Source organism: Oncorhynchus nerka, linkage group LG14, assembly GCF_034236695.1.
Source record: "Oncorhynchus nerka isolate Pitt River linkage group LG14, Oner_Uvic_2.0, whole genome shotgun sequence".
In the NCBI taxonomy this organism is placed as follows: domain Eukaryota; kingdom Metazoa; phylum Chordata; class Actinopteri; order Salmoniformes; family Salmonidae; genus Oncorhynchus; species Oncorhynchus nerka.
In genome coordinates, this window is record NC_088409.1 from 3673453 (window position 1) to 3690771 (window position 17319).

The window sequence follows — 17319 nt, forward strand, 5'->3', positions numbered from 1 at the left end:
CCTGCCTGTCCCCACTAAAGCCCTAATACCCTGGCCTGCCTGTCCCCACTAAAGCCCTAATGCCCTGGCCTGCCTGTCCTGGCTGTCCCCACTTCCCACTAATACCCTGGCCACGTGCCACTCCTTTCCCCACAGCAGCACAGGAATGTGCAGAAGGGCTGAATTGACCAGAGCATGATAAGAATGTGGCCAGTTTGCTCTCTCCAGTTAGGTTACGACTGTGGTCTGCTGTTTTGTTCCGAGGGTTTAGTGTTGCTGAGCCTGGCTGGGGCTGCTGGTCCATAACCCTGGACTATTGTGACAGACACTACATCTATTTACACTGGAATCTCCCCTGTTTGATACGGATATGTTGGTGCTTTCATTAGGACACCGTCGTTGTGGTTCTGGACTGGGCCTGTCAGTCTGGTTTCATTATGACCTGGGCCTGTCAGTCTGGTTTCATTATGACCTGGGCCTGTCAGTCTGGTTTCATTATGACCTGGGCCTGTCAGTCTGGGTTCATTATGTCTCCCTGGCCGTATCGTTCTGGACTGGGCCTGTCAGTCTGGTTTCATTATGACCTGGGCCTGTCAGTCTGGTTTCATTATGACCTGGGCCTGTCAGTCTGGTTTCATTATGACCTGGGCCTGTCAGTCTGGTTTCATTATGACCAGGGCCTGTCAGTCTGGTTTCATTATGACCTGGGCCTGTCAGTCTGGTTTCATTATGACACCGGCCGTATCGTTGTGGTTCTGGACTGGGCCTGTCAGTCTGGTTTCATTATGACTCCCTGGCCGTATCGTTCTGGACTGGGCCTGTCAGTCTGGTTTCATTATGACCTGGGCCTGTCAGTCTGGTTTCATTATGTCTCCCTGGCCGTATCGTTGTGGTTCTGGACTGGGCCTGTCAGTCTGGTTTCATTATGTCACCGGCCGTATCGTTGTGGTTCTGGACTGGGCCTGTCAGTCTGGTTTCATTATGTCTCCCTGGCCGTATCGTTGGTTTCAGTGTCTAAGCTTGATGGCTCGTTTTGGAGCTAGTGGGCCTGTCAGTCTGGGTTCAGTGTCCAAGCTTGATGGCTCGTTTTGGAGCTAGTGGGCCTGTCAGTCTGGGTTCAGTGTCCAAGCTTGGTGGCTCGTTTGGAGCTAGAGAGGAGACAACCCTCCCTGTTATATCTGAGGGTCGGTCGGTCAGGAGACAACCCTCCCTGTTGTATCTGAGGGTCGGTCGGTCAGGAGACAACCCTCCCTGTTGTATCTGAGGGTCGGTCGGTCAGGAGGCAACCCTCCCTGTTGTATCTGAGGGTCGGTCGGTCAGGAGACAACCCTCCCTGTTGTATCTGAGGGTCGGTCGGTCAGGAGACAACCCTCCCTGTTGTATCTGAGGGTCGGTCGGTCAGGAGACAACCCTCCCTGTTGTATCTGAGGGTCGGTCGGTCAGGAGACAACCCTCCCTGTTGTATCTGAGGGTCGGTCGGTCAGGAGACAACCCTCCCTGTTGTATCTGAGGGTCGGTCGGTCAGGAGACAACCCTCCCTGTTGTATCTGAGGGTCGGTCGGTCAGGAGACAACCCTCCCTGTTGTATCTGAGGGTCGGTCGGTCAGGAGACGACCCTCCCGTTGTATCTGAGGGTCGGTCGGTCAGGAGACGACCCTCCCCGTTGTATCTGAGGGTCGGTCGGTCAGGAGACGACCCTCCCCGTTGTATCTGAGGGTCGGTCGGTCAGGAGACGACCCTCCCCGTTGTATCTGAGGGTCGGTCGGTCAGGAGACGACCCTCCCCGTTGTATCTGAGGGTCGGTCGGTCAGGAGACGACCCTCCCCGTTGTATCTGAGGGTCGGTCGGTCAGGAGACGACCCTCCCCGTTGTATCTGAGGGTCGGTCGGTCAGGAGACGACCCTCCCCGTTGTATCTGAGGGTCGGTCGGTCAGGAGACGACCCTCCCCGTTGTATCTGAGGGTCGGTCGGTCAGTAAATATTTAACCAGCGGTAACAGGTTTGGGAAATGTCTCTCTGGGCGTTCTAAATGTCCAGTAATCCACTGTGTGGTTTTGAATGTGAGTCAATGTCTGTGGGCCACTGTCAACAAATTAACTTCCTACTCAGAACTGCGTGTTCTCTCTGTCAGGACTCCAGTCCCTCACTTCATTCTTTCACAGGGAAGGCTCTTTTTGTGTTTATGGAGCTCTATGGAGAGAAATCAAGAGCTCCTCTAGAGAATTTAAGAGCTATGGAGAGAAATCAAGAGCTCTTCTAGAGAATTTAAGAGCTATGGAGAGAAATCAAGAGCTCTTCTAGAGAATTTAAGAGCTATGGAGAGAAATCAACAGCTCTTCTAGAGAATTTAAGAGCTATGGAGAGAAGGGTCTGAGTCTCAGGGCATTTGAGATCACATGATGGGACGGGAGGTCTTTAGGGGGAGGTCTTTAGGGGGAGGTCTTTAGGGGGAGGTGGACGGGAGGTCTTTAGGGGGAGGTCTTTAGGGGGAGGTGGACGGGAGGTCTTTAGGGGGAGGTCTTTAGGGGGAGGTCTTTAGGGGGAGGTCTGGGGGGGAGGTGGGGGAGGTCTGGGGCGAGGTGGACGGGATGAGCTCTCCGCTTGTTGAAGGGTGTTGATACTAGACCTTATCGTCCTGCAGTAGTATGGTAATCATTCTCCCGAGGCCTAGACCTTATCGTCCTGCAGTAGTATGGTCATCATTCTCCCGAGGCATGCTGGGCTTCATTATTAGTTGCTGTTCCTGCGTCAGGCGTCCATGTTTTGGAAAACATATTTCCCTGTGTTTATTTAGGAGGCAGATTAAGACTGGATTCCAGGAACACACACACACACACACATACACACACACACAGCCGTCGGGAGAGTAACGGCAGGAAGCAGGAGTTATTCCTCACCGGTTGTAGTCACCATCTGGTTACCTAGAAGTACAAACGTAGTTGTGTTTTCGGGTTATTACATGAACTTATATCCGGAAGTTTTCTAAACTACCCACAATGCACTTTTTTTTCTTTCTCAACGTCATATGGAGGATCTAGTCTGTGCTACAGAGTTCGTATGCTAGCTCGGTAGCTAGCTCACGCTGGCTAACTATTTGCATTCCAGACCAAGTGTTGGCGGTGGTGAGCGACAGTCCTACCATTCACAGGAAGTGTGATCTAAACCAGGAACAGGTAGGCAGCAGGCTCGTCACCTACCTTGTGGCTGTGTTATCTAGTGGGAGCCCTTTAACACAGCAGGCTCATCACCTACCTTGTGGCTGTGTTATCTAGTGGGAGCCCTTTAACGCAGCAGGCTCGTCACCTACCTTGTGGCTGTGTTATCTAGTGGGAACCCTTTAACACAGCAGGCTCATCACCTACCTTGTGGCTGTGTTATCTAGTGGGAACCCTATAACACAGCAGGCTCCTCACCTACCTTGTGGCTGTGTTATCTAGTGGGAACCTTGGAACTACCCCTCCCGGATCCCGGAGAATTGTCATCAACTGACACTAATTAGCATAACGCAACGGACAAAAAATATTACCAGAAAATATTCATATTCATTCATGAAATCACAAGTGAAATATAGTGAAACACAGCTTAGCCTTTTGTTAATCACCCTGTCATCTCAGATTTTTGAAATGATGCTTTACAGCCAAAGCAAGACATGTATTTGTGTAAGTTTATCGATAGCCTAGCATAGCATTATGTCCAGCTAGGTCACGAAAAGCAATCAAATTAATCATTTACCTTTGATGACCTTCGGATGTGACTCCACGTGACTGACAGTGATCCACTATCTCTTTTATCTGAGAGAGAATCCTTGGAAACGTTCATTTATTGAGAGCAGGTTTTTTCCTGTCTTCCTACAGCGCTCCAAGCTTCCCCTTGAAGTTGACACTTAATTTGAGACACATACTCGCGCAGAATGGGTTGGACCACAGAACTAGAGCTGAGAGCAGAATGGGTTGGACCACAGAACTAGAGCTGAGAGCAGAATGGGTTGGACCACAGAACTAGAGCTGAGAGCAGAATGGGTTGGACCACAGAACTAGAGCTGAGAGCAGAATGGGTTGGACCACAGAACTAGAGCTGAGAGAGAGCAGACTGGAGCAGAATGGGTTGGACCACAGAACTAGAGCTGAGAGCAGAATGGGTTGGACCACAGAACTAGAGCTGAGAGCAGAATGGGTTGGACCACAGAACTAGAGCTGAGAGCAGAATGGGTTGGACCACAGAACTAGAGCTGAGAGCAGAATGGGTTGGACCACAGGACTAGAGCTGAGAGCAGACTGGGTTGGACCACAGGACTAGAGCTGAGAGCGAGCAGACTGGGTTGGACCACAGGACTACAGATGAGAGCAGACTGGGTTGGACCACAGGACTAGAGCTGAGAGCAGACTAGGTTGGACCACAGAACTAGAGCTGAGAGCAGACTGGGTAGGACTAGAGTTGAGAGCAGACTGGGTTGGACCACAGAACTAGAGCTGAGAACAGACTGGGTTGGACCACAGACTAGAGCTGAGAGCAGACTGGGTTGGACTAGAGCTGAGGGAGAAGACTGGAGCAGTATGGGTTGTACCTCTCTCTCCCTCCTTAACTCTCTCAGGCACCTTTTCTCAGGCCAGGGCCCATCTGGTTCTAGTTTATCGTCTTAATAAAGCTTTGTGAGGAGTTTGAATAACTCCTCTCTGCTGACTTCCGTTCTTGTCCAGATGAGCTGAGTGTTTCATTCTGCGAGGCTTCTGAAACCCTGTCTGGAGACGGGCTAGCTAGTTGACCTGTCCCAAACCCCCCCCATCAGAATAACACAGTACAACTCTACATCTGCTCCTGGTGAAGAACACGTACCAGTACAGCTGTCAGGATATTCTGACTGAAATGCAATATCCTCTTATTCTCCCTCCTTTTTGGAAAGCGCTGTCCTTTCTCACTCCTCGTTTTTAAGAGAATCCTCTTGTGCTATTTCACCGTAGTAGTTAGGGGTTCAGAGCAGCCCCCCAAAGGAGGAAGTGCACCATGGTCTTTTGAAGTGGGTTAGGAAGTAATATCCTGGAGGAAGAGCTGAGGGCTGCTCTTGTCAGAAGGCTGTTCTGTAGAGGACTATAGGGTAATTCCACAGTAAAGGACTGTAGGGTAATTCCACAGGTAAAGGACTGTAGGGTAATTCCACAGTAAAGGACTATAGGGTAATTCCACAGTAAAGGACTGTAGGGTAATTCCACAGTAAAGGACTGTAGGGTAATTCCACAGTAAAGGACTGTAGGGTAATTCCACAGTAAAGGACTGTAGGGTAATTCCACAGTAAAGGACTGTAGGGTGATTCCACAGTAAAGGACTGTAGGGTGATTCCACAGTAAAGGACTGTAGGGTGATTCCACAGTAAAGGACTGTAGGGTGATTCCACAGTAAAGGAATTGCTCTGAGGATCAGATGTGTCACTTAAAGCTGCAATGTGTCACTTTTTGGGCGACCCAACCAAATTCACATAGAAATTTGTGTTTATAGATCTGTCATTCTCTTTGAAAGCCAGTCTAAGAAGCCGTAGATCTCTTCTATATGCGCTATTTCTATACTTCCTGTTCTTAAGTACATTTTTTTGTGTCTTTTACTTTTGGTTTTGCACACCAGCTGAGAATACAATATGGTTATGGAAAATATGTTTCACAGAGAATTTAGACGGTACAATGATTATCTATACGTTGCTTGTTTTGTCACAAACTGCAGGTAGCCTAGTGGTTAGAGGAGGAGGGGGAGGAGGGGGTGCAGGTAGCCTAGTGGTTAGAGGGGGAGGCGGGTAGCCTAGTGGTTAGAGGGGGAGGCGGGTAGCCTAGTGGTTAGAGGGGGAGGTGGGTAGCCTAGTGGTTAGAGGGGGAGGCGGGTAGCCTAGTGGTTAGAGGGGGAAGGGGGTAGCCTAGTGGTTAGAGGGGGAGGCGGGTAGCCTAGTGGTTAGAGGGGGAGGCGGGTAGCCTAGTGGTTAGAGGGGGAGGCGGGTAGCCTAGTGGTTAGAGGGGGAGGCGGGTAGCCTAGTGGTTAGAGGGGGAGGCGGGTAGCCTAGTGGTTAGAGGGGGAGGCGGGTAGCCTAGTGGTTAGAGGGGGAGGCGGGTAGCCTAGTGGTTAGAGGGGGAGGCGGGTAGCCTAGTGGTTAGAGGGGGAGGCGGGTAGCCTAGTGGTTAGAGGGGGAGGCGGGTAGCCTAGTGGTTAGAGGGGGAGGCGGGTAGCCTAGTGGTTAGAGGGGGGAGGCGGGTAGCCTAGTGGTTAGAGGGGGGAGGCGGGTAGCCTAGTGGTTAGAGGGGGGAGGCGGGTAGCCTAGTGGTTAGAGGGGGGAGGCGGGTAGCCTAGTGGTTAGAGGGTTAAAATGATGTCATGACTTTAGAAGCTTCTGATAGGCTAATTGACATAATTTCAGTCAATTGGAGGTGTATTTCATGGCCTACCTTCAAACTCGGTGCCTCTGCTTGACATCATGGGAAAATCAAAATAAATCAGCCAAGACTTCAGAAAAACAATTGTAGACCTCCAAGTCTGGTTCATCCTTGGGAGCAATTTCCAAACGCCTGAAGGTACCACGATCATCTGTACAAACAATAGTACACAAGTATAAACACCATGGGACCACGCAGCCGCCATACCGCTCAGGAAGGAGACCCGTTCTGTCTCCTAGAGATGAACGTACGTTGGTGCGAAAAGTGCAAATCAATCCCAGAACAACAGCAAAGGACCTTGTGAAGATGCCGGAGGAAACCGGTACAAAAGTATTTTTATCCAGAGTAAAATTAATCCTATATCGACATAACCTGAAAGGCCGCTCAGCAGGGAAGAAGCCACTGCTCCAAAACCGCCATTAAAAAAGCCAGACTACGGTTTGCAACTACACATGGGGACAAAGATCGTACTTTTTGAAGAAATGTCCTCTGGTGAAATGAAAATTACCATCGTTATGTTTGGAGGAAAAAGGGGGAGGCTTGCAAGCCCAAGAATACCATCCCAACAGTGAAGCATGGGGGTGGCAGCATCATGTTGTGAGGGTGCTTTGCTGCAGAAGGAGCTGGGGCACTTCACAAAATAGATGGCATCATGAGGCAGGAAAATTATGTGGATATATTGAAGCAACATCTCAAGACATCAGTCAGGAAGTTCAAGCTTGGTCGCAAATGGGTCTTCCAAATGGACAATGACCTCAAGCATACTTCCAAAGTTGTGGCAAAATGGCTTAAGGACAACAAAGTCAAGGTATTGGAGTGGCCGTCACGAAGCCCTGACCTCAATCAGATAGAAATGTTTTGGTCAGAACTGAAAAAGCGTGTGAGAGCAAGGAGGCCTACAAACCTGACTCAGTTACACCAGTTCTGTCAGGAGGAATGGGCCAAAATTCACCCAACTTATTGTGGGAAGCTTGTGGAAGGCTACTTGAAATGTTTGACCCAAGGCAATGCTACCAAATACTAATTGAGTGTATGTAAACTTCTGACCCACCAGATCTTCTTCCTAGGTTCTGGCCTTTCTAGGGAGTTTATCCTAGCCACCGTGCTTCTACACCTGCATTGCTTGCTGTTTGGGGTTTTAGGCTGGGTTTCTGTACAGCACTTTGAGATATTAGATGATGTACGAAGGGCTTTATAAATACATTTGATTTGATGATTTGACTAGGAATGTGATGAAATGACTCCTCCTCTACTATTATTCTGACATTTCACATTCTTGAAATAAAGTGGTGATCCTAACTGACCTAAAACGGGATTTTTACTAGGATTAAATGTCAGGAATTGTGAAACTGAGTTTAAATGTATTTGGCTAAAGTGTATGTAGTGTGTAGATATTACAATGGAGCTTAGAGAGACGGTAGTGTAGGGGTATTACACTAGACGGTAGTCTGGGTGGAGTACACTAGACGGTAGTCTGGGGGAGTACACTAGACGGTAGTCTGGGGGAGTACACTAGACGGTAGTCTGGGGGAGTACACTAGACGGTAGTGTGGGGTATTACACTAGACGGTAGTGTGGGGTATTACACTAGACGGTAGTCTGGGGGAGTACACTAGACGGTAGTCTGGGGAAGTACACTAGACGGTAGTCTGGGGGAGTACACTAGACGGTAGTCTGGGGGAGTACACTAGACGGTAGTCTGGGGGAGTACACTAGACTGTAGTCTGGGGAGTACACTAGACTGTAGTCTGGGGGAGTACACTAGACTGTAGTCTGGGGGAGTACACTAGACGGTAGTCTGGGGGAGTACACTAGACGGTAGTCTGGGGGAGTACACTAGACGGTAGTCTGGGGGAGTACACTAGACGGTAGTCTGGGGGAGTACACTAGACGGTAGTCTGGGGGAGTACACTAGACGGTAGTCTGGGGGAGTACACTAGACGGTAGTCTGGGGGGAGTACACTAGACGGTAGTCTGGGGGAGTACACTAGACGGTAGTCTGGGGGGCACACTAGACGGTAGTCTGGGGGAGCACACTAGACGGTAGTCTGGGGGAGCACACTAGACGGTAGTCTGGGGGAGCACACTAGACGGTAGTCTGGGGGGCACACTAGACGGTAGTCTGGGGGAGCACACTAGACGGTAGTCTGGGGGAGCACACTAGACGGTAGTCTGGGGGAGCACACTAGACGGTAGTCTGGGGGAGCACACTAGACGGTAGTCTGGGGGAGCACACTAGACGGTAGTCTGGGGGAGCACACTAGACGGTAGTCTGGGGGAGCACACTAGACGGTAGTCTGGGGGAGCACACTAGACGGTAGTCTGGGGGAGCACACTAGACGGTAGTCTGGGGGAGCACACTAGACGGTAGTCTGGGGGAGCACACTAGACGGTAGTCTGGGGGAGCACACTAGACGGTAGTCTGGGGGAGCACACTAGACGGTAGTCTGGGGGAGCACACTAGACGGTAGTCTGGGGGAGCACACTAGACGGTAGTCTGGGGGAGCACACTAGACGGTAGTCTGGGGGAGCACACTAGACGGTAGTCTGGGGGAGCACACTAGACGGTAGTCTGGGGGAGCACACTAGACGGTAGTCTGGGGGAGCACACTAGACGGTAGTCTGGGGGAGCACACTAGACGGTAGTCTGGGGGAGCACACTAGACGGTAGTCTGGGGGAGCACACTAGACGGTAGTCTGGGGGAGCACACTAGACGGTAGTCTGGGGGAGCACACTAGACGGTAGTCTGGGGGAGCACACTAGACGGTAGTCTGGGGGAGCACACTAGACGGTAGTCTGGGGGAGCACACTAGACGGTAGTCTGGGGGAGCACACTAGACGGTAGTCTGGGGGGGAGCACACTAGACGGTAGTCTGGGGGGGAGCACACTAGACGGTAGTCTGGGGGGGAGCACACTAGACGGTAGTCTGGGGGGGAGCACACTAGACGGTAGTCTGGGGGAGCACACTAGACGGTAGTCTGGGGGAGCACACTAGACGGTAGTCTGGGGGAGCACACTAGACGGTAGTCTGGGGGAGCACACTAGACGGTAGTCTGGGGGAGCACACTAGACGGTAGTCTGGGGGAGCACACTAGACGGTAGTCTGGGGGGGAGCACACTAGACGGTAGTCTGGGGGGGAGCACACTAGACTGTGTTTGAATACTTGTTAATAACAGCTTGTTCCTTCTCTCCTCAGACGGACAGAACAAGGAGCCCCGAAGACCCAGGAAAGGACTGGCGATAACCACCATGGCTTAAACCTGTGTTCCCCACTAGACCCCTGACCCCCTCCCCTGTTCCCAACCCCAGTCTCTCCCCCGGCCTCTCTAACCCTGTCCATGTGAGGGGTTGGGCAGCGCCCCCTGTCCCCCCCGCGAATCCCTCTGGAGCCACGATGAGCCTCCAGAAGCACCAAACCATGGGCTCTGACCGGGACCTCCAGAAGCACCAAACCATGGGCTCTGACCGGGACCTCCAGAAGCACCAAACCCTGGGCTCTGACCGGGACCTCCAGAAGCACCAAACCATGGGCTCTGACCGGGACCTCCAGAAGCACCAAACCATGGGCTCTGACCGGGACCTCCAGAAGCACCAAACCATGGGCTCTGACCGGGACCTTCAGAAGCACCAAACCATGGGCTCTGACCGGGACCTCCAGAAGCACCAAACCCTGGGCTCTGACCGGGACCTCCAGAAGCACCAAACCATGGGCTCTGACCGGGACCTCCAGAAGCACCAAACCATGGGCTCTGACCGGGACCTCCAGAAGCACCAAACCATGGGCTCTGACCGGGACCTCCAGAAGCACCAAACCATGGGCTCTGACCGGGACCTTCAGAAGCACCAAACCATGGGCTCTGACCGGGACCTCCAGAAGCACCAAACCATGGGCTCTGACCGGGACCTCCAGAAGCACCAAACCATGGGCTCTGACCGGGACCTTCAGAAGCACCAAACCATGGGCTCTGACCGGGACCTCCAGAAGCACCAAACCATGGGCTCTGACCGGGACCTTCAGAAGCACCAAACCATGGGCTCTGACCGGGACCTTCAGTCCTCCTCCTCAGTCAGCCTGCCCTCCGTCAAGAAGGCCCCCAAGAAGAGACGTCTGTCCATGGGGAACCTGTTCAGACGGCGCCGGGACCCCAAGAGGAAGTCCATGGAGCTCCGAGGAAGAGGAGGAGGAGGAGGAGGAGGAGGAGGGGTGGATGGTATCGCCAGCATAGACAGCATCCAATCAGACCTCACGCTGAACGATAAGAACTCTGCCTTCTCAGTGGCCGGAGCTGCCTGCACCACCTCCCTCGGGGCGTCCTCCTCTTCCTCCTCTTCCTCCCGGGGTCGAGAGCTGCTGGAGTGCCCTCTGTGCCTTCTACGTCACTCTAGGGACAGTTTCCCGGACATCATGACCTGCCACCACCGCTCCTGTGCGGATTGCCTGCGCCAGTACTTGCGAATAGAGATCAGTGAGTCGCGCGTCAACATCAGCTGTCCAGAGTGCTCTGAGCGGTTCAACCCCCACGACATACGCATCATCCTGGGAGACCAGCCCCTCATGGAGAAGTACGAGGAGTTCATGTTGAGGCGATGGCTGGTGACCGACCCTGACTGTCGCTGGTGCCCCGCCCCAGACTGTGGGTAAGAACCTCCGCTCACACACACAGGGCAGACTGTGAACCTCCGCTCAGACACACAGGGCAGACTGAACCTCAGCTCAGACACACACAGGGTGTGTCTGAGCTCAAAGTGCTGTACAGAAACCCAGCCTAAAACCCCAAACAGCAATCAATGCAGGTGTAGAAGCACGGTGGCTAGGAAAAACTCCCTAGAAAGGCCAAAACCTAGAGAGGAACCAGGCTATGTGGGGTGGCCAGTCCTCTTCTGGCTGTGCCGGGTGGAGATTATAACAGAACATGGCCAAGATGTTCAAATGTTCATAAATGACCAGCATGGTCGAATAATAATAAGGCAGAACAGTTGAAACTGGAGCAGCAGCACAGTCAGGTGGACTGGGGACAGCAAGGAGTCATCATGTCAGGTAGTCCTGTAGTAAGACTCCCCACTCTGCAGGTGTAGCAGTTTTAAGAGGTGCATTTAAAGGGGAGGTCATCAGTAGTAAGACTCCCCACTCTGCAGGTGTAGCAGTTTTAAGAGGTGCATTTAAAGGGGAGGTCATCAGTAGTAAGAATCACCACTCTGCAGGTGTAGCAGTTTTAAGAGGTGCATTTAAAGGGGAGGTCATCAGTAGTAAGACTCCCCACTCTGCAGGTGTAGCAGTTTTAAGAGGTGCATTTAAAGGGGAGGTCATCTGTAGTAAGACTCACCACTCTGGTTTTTATTAGGGAATATTTATGCATCCAACAACAAACAAAACAACAGGATTCTATGGTAGCCTTTATCCCAGTAATGCCTGTCCTACTAGTGACATATCTGCCTGTCCTACTAGTGACATATCTGCCTGTCCTACTAGTGACATATCTGCCTGTCCTGACTCTGTCAAAGACTATGCGAAATTCATAGACTTCCAAAAGTCTCTAGTGATTTAAGTGAAAAGAGAACAAATCTCCAGGGAATGACGGCATTATCAGTGAATTCTTTAAATATTTTCAGAAGGAAAATATTGTTGAATTTAATGTTTTTTAAAGAGGCAGTTGATTTATGGGTCCTGCCTGTTTCAATGACAACAAGGCCTCATTTCTGTACTACCCAAACCAAACAAAGATCCTGTGACGTCAGACAATTGGAGACCAAATCACGGTACTGAACAGTGATGGAAAGCTGCTTATATCCGTCTTTGCAGAAAGACTTTAAAAACGGTCAGCTCTGTTAAATTATCCCACGGAACTTCAGAGATTCAACATTGGATGCGGAATTAAACAAAGGTGTCCGATTTCTCCTTATTTTTATTGGTCACAAGTTACGGCACTTCATATCAATAAGGATCGATAAGGATAGTTTTAGGGGTGTTATGACACTTCATATCAATAAGGATCAATAAGGATAGTTTTAGGGGTGTTATGACACTTCATATCAATAAGGATCGATAAGGATAGTTTTAGGGGTGTTATGACACTTCATATCAATAAGGATAGTTTTAGGGGTGTTATGACACTTCATATCAATAAGGATAGTTTTAGGGGTGTTATGACACTTCATATCAATAAGGATCAATAAGGATAGTTTTAGGGGTGTTATGACACTTCATATCAATAAGGATCGATAAGGATAGTTTTAGGGGTGTTATGACACTTCATATCAATAAGGATAGTTTTAGGGGTGTTATGACACTTCATATCAATAAGGATCGTTTTAGGGGTGTTATGACACTTCATATCAATAAGGACCGTTTTAGGGGTGTTATGACACTTCATATCAATAAGGATCGATAAGGATCGTTTTAGGGGTGTTATGACACTTCATATCAATAAGGACTGTTTTAGGGGTGTTATGACACTTCATATCGATAAGGATCGTTTTAGGGGTGTTATGACACTTCATATCAATAAGGATAGTTTTAGGGGTGTTATGACACTTCATATCAATAAGGATCAATAAGGATAGTTTTAGGGGTGTTATGACACTTCATATCAATAAGGATCGATAAGGATAGTTTTAGGGGTGTTATGACACTTCATATCAATAAGGATCGATAAGGATAGTTTTAGGGGTGTTATGACACTTCATATCAATAAGGATCAATAAGGATAGTTTTAGGGGTGTTATGACACTTCATATCAATAAGGATAGTTTTAGGGGTGTTATGACACTTCATATCAATAAGGATCGTTTTAGGGGTGTTATGACACTTCATATCAATAAGGATCAATAAGGATAGTTTTAGGGGTGTTATGACACTTCATATCAATAAGGATCGATAAGGATAGTTTTAGGGGTGTTATGACACTTCATATCAATAAGGATCGATAAGGATAGTTTTAGGGGTGTTATGACACTTCATATCAATAAGGATCGATAAGGATAGTTTTAGGGGTGTTATGACACTTCATATCAATAAGGATCGATAAGGATAGTTTTAGGGGTGTTATGACACTTCATATCGATAAGGATAGTTTTAGGGGTGTTATGACACTTCATATCAATAAGGATAGTTTTAGGGGTGTTATGACACTTCATATCAATAAGGATCGATAAGGATAGTTTTAGGGGTGTTATGACACTTCATATCAATAAGGATCAATAAGGATAGTTTTAGGGGGGTTATGACACTTCATATCAATAAGGATAGTTTTAGGGGTGTTATGACACTTCATATCAATAAGGATCGATAAGGATCGTTTTAGGGGTGTTATGACACTTCATATCAATAAGGATAGTTTTAGGGGTGTTATGACACTTCATATCAATAAGGATCGATAAGGATCGTTTTAGGGGTGTTATGACACTTCATATCAATAAGGATAGTTTTAGGGGTGTTATGACACTTCATATCAATAAGGACCGTTTTAGGGGTGTTATGACACTTCATATCAATAAGGATCAATAAGGATAGTTTTAGGGGTGTTATGACACTTCATATCAATAAGGATAGTTTTAGGGGTGTTATGACACTTCATATCAATAAGGATCAATAAGGATCGTTTTAGGGGTGTTATGACACTTCATATCAATAAGGATCGATAAGGATAGTTATAGGGGTGTTATGACACTTCATATCAATAAGGATCAATAAGGATAGTTTTAGGGGTGTTATGACACTTCATATCAATAAGGATAGTTTTAGGGGTGTTATGACACTTCATATCAATAAGGATCAATAAGGATAGTTTTAGGGGTGTTATGACACTTCATATCAATAAGGATAGTTTTAGGGGTGTTATGACACTTCACATCAATAAGGATAGTTTTAGGGGTGTTATGACACTTCATATCAATAAGGATAGTTTTAGGGGTGTTATGACACTTCATATCAATAAGGATAGTTTTAGGGGTGTTATGACACTTCATATCAATAAGGATAGTTTTAGGGGTGTTATGACACTTCATATCAATAAGGACCGTTTTAGGGGTGTTATGACACTTCATATCAATAAGGATCGATAAGGATAGTTTTAGGGGTGTTATGACACTTCATATCAATAAGGATCGTTTTAGGGGTGTTATGACACTTCATATCAATAAGGATCAATAAGGATAGTTTTAGGGGTGTTATGACACTTCATATCAATAAGGATCAATAAGGATAGTTTTAGGGGTGTTATGACACTTCATATCAATAAGGATAGTTTTAGGGGTGTTATGACACTTCATATCAATAAGGATAGTTTTAGGGGTGTTATGACACTTCATATCAATAAGGACCGTTTTAGGGGTGTTATGACACTTCATATCAATAAGGATCAATAAGGATAGTTTTAGGGGTGTTATGACACTTCATATCAATAAGGATAGTTTTAGGGGTGTTATGACAATTCATATCAATAAGGATCAATAAGGATAGTTTTAGGGGTGTTATGACACTTCATATCAATAAGGATCGTTTTAGGGGTGTTATGACACTTCATATCAATAAGGATCAATAAGGACCGTTTTAGGGGTGTTATGACACTTCAAATCAATAAGGATCAATACGGATAGTTTTAGGGGTGTTATGACACTTCATATCAATAAGGATCAATAAGGATAGTTTTAGGGGTGTTATGACACTTCATATCAATAAGGATAGTTTTAGGGGTGTTATGACACTTCATATCAATAAGGATAGTTTTAGGGGTGTTATGACACTTCATATCAATAAGGATAGTTTTAGGGGTGTTATGACACTTCATATCAATAAGGATCAATAAGGATAGTTTTAGGGGTGTTATGACACTTCATATCAATAAGGATAGTTTTAGGGGTGTTATGACACTTCATATCAATAAGGATCGTTTTAGGGGTGTTATGACACTTCACATCAATAAGGACCGTTTTAGGGGTGTTATGACACTTCATATCAATAAGGATCAATAAGGACCGTTTTAGGGGTGTTATGACACTTCATATCAATAAGGACCGTTTTAGGGGTGTTCAGATACCAGATAAAGAGTAGGGGTGTTCAGATACCAGATAAAGAGTAGGGGTGTTCAGATACCAGATAAAGAGTAGGGGTGTTCAGATACCAGATAAAGAGTAGGGGTGTTCAGATACCAGATAAAGAGTAGGGGTGTTCAGATACCAGATAAAAAGGGGTGAGATAGGGGTGTTCAGATACCAGATAAAGAGTAGGGGTGTTCAGATACCAGATAAAGAGTAGGGGTGTTCAGATACCAGATCAGAAAGAGTAGGGGTGTTCAGATACCAGAGGGGTGTTCAGATACCAGATAAAGATACCAGATAGGGGTGTTCAGATACCAGATAAAGAGTAGGGGTGTTCAGATACCAGATAAAAAGGGTGTTAGGGGTGTTCAGATACCAGATAAAGAGTAGGGGTGTTCAGATACCAGATAAAGAGTAGATACCAGAAAGAGTAGGGGTGTTCAGATACCAGATAAAGATACCAGATAGGGGTGTTCAGATACCAGATAAAGATACCAGTAGGGGTGTTCAGATACCAGATAAAGAGTAGGGGTGTTCAGATACCAGATAAAGAGTAGGGGTGTTCAGATACCAGATAAAGAGTAGGGGTGTTCAGATACCAGATAAAGATAAAGAGTAGGGGTGTTCAGATACCAGATAAAGAGTAGGGGTGTTCAGATACCAGATAAAGAGTAGGGGTGTTCAGATACCAGATAAAGAGTAGGGGTGTTCAGATACCAGATAAAGAGTAGGGGTGTTCAGATACCAGATAAAGAGTAGGGGTGTTCAGATACCAGATAAAGAGTAGGGGTGTTCAGATACCAGATAAAGAGTAGGGGTGTTCAGATACCAGATAAAGAGTAGGGGTGTTCAGATACCAGATAAAGAGTAGGGGTGTTCAGATACCAGATAAAGAGTAGATACCAGGGTGTTCAGATACCAGATAAAGAGTAGGGGTGGTCAGATACCAGATAAAGAGTAGGGGTGGTCAGATACCAGATAAAGAGTAGGGGTGGTCAGATACCAGATAAAGAGTAGGGGTGGTCAGATACCAGATAAAGAGTAGGGGTGGTCAGATACCAGATAAAGAGTAGGCTCAGGCTGCTGCTTGGCGTCTGGCTCAGGCTGCTGCTTGGCGTCTGGCTCAGGCTGCTGCTTGGCGTCTGGCTCAGGCTGCTGCTTGGCGTCTGGCTCAGGCTGCTGCTTGGCGTCTGGCGTCTGGCTCAGGCTGCTGGCTCAGGCTGCTGCTTGGCGTCTGGCTCAGGCTGCTGCTTGGCGTCTGGCTCAGGCTGCTGCTTGGCGTCTGGCTCAGGCTGCTGCTTGGCGTCTGGCTCAGGCTGCTGCTTGGCGTCTGGCTCAGGCTGCTGCTTGGCGTCTGGCTCAGGCTGCTGCTTGGCGTCTGGCTCAGGCTGCTGCTTGGCGTCTGGCTCAGGCTGCTGCTTGGCGTCTGGCTCAGGCTGCTGCTTGGCGTCTGGCTCAGGCTGTCTGGCTCAGGCTGCTGCTTGGCGTCTGGCTCAGGCTGTCTGGCTCAGGCTGCTGCTTGGCGTCTGGCTCAGGCTGTCTGGCTCAGGCTGCTGCTTGGCGTCTGGCTCAGGCTGCTGCTTGGCGTCTGGCTCAGGCTGCTGCTTGGCGTCTGGCTCAGGCTGCTGCTTGGCGTCTGGCACGACAACTTGCTGCCTCTGACTCGCTGAACATTTCTCAAGTATTGGACCACGTTTCCTATAATGTCTACTACTAACAACAGCTCTGTAGTGAGACTGTTCTGTTACACCGTGCAGCTCTGTAGTGAGACTGTTCTGTTACACCATGCAGCTCTGTAGTGAGACTGTTCTGTACTACTGTTCTGTTACACCATGCAGCTCTGTAGTGAGACTGTTCTGTACTACTGGCCTGTTACACCATGCAGGTCTGTAGT

The 17319-nt window shown here is 48.4% G+C and overlaps 1 protein-coding gene across 1 annotated transcript in view; it reads left to right on the forward strand.

Annotated features, from left to right (window-relative positions):
- The first annotated feature begins 9750 nt into the window (after positions 1-9750).
- Positions 9751-17319, forward strand: part of LOC115120473 (E3 ubiquitin-protein ligase RNF19A-like) — a 61391-nt gene continuing 53822 nt past the window's right edge. The window contains 1 exon segment of the mRNA XM_065027056.1: positions 9751-11027. Coding sequence (XP_064883128.1) covers positions 9784-11027 — 1244 coding nt within the window. The 5' untranslated portion in view covers positions 9751-9783.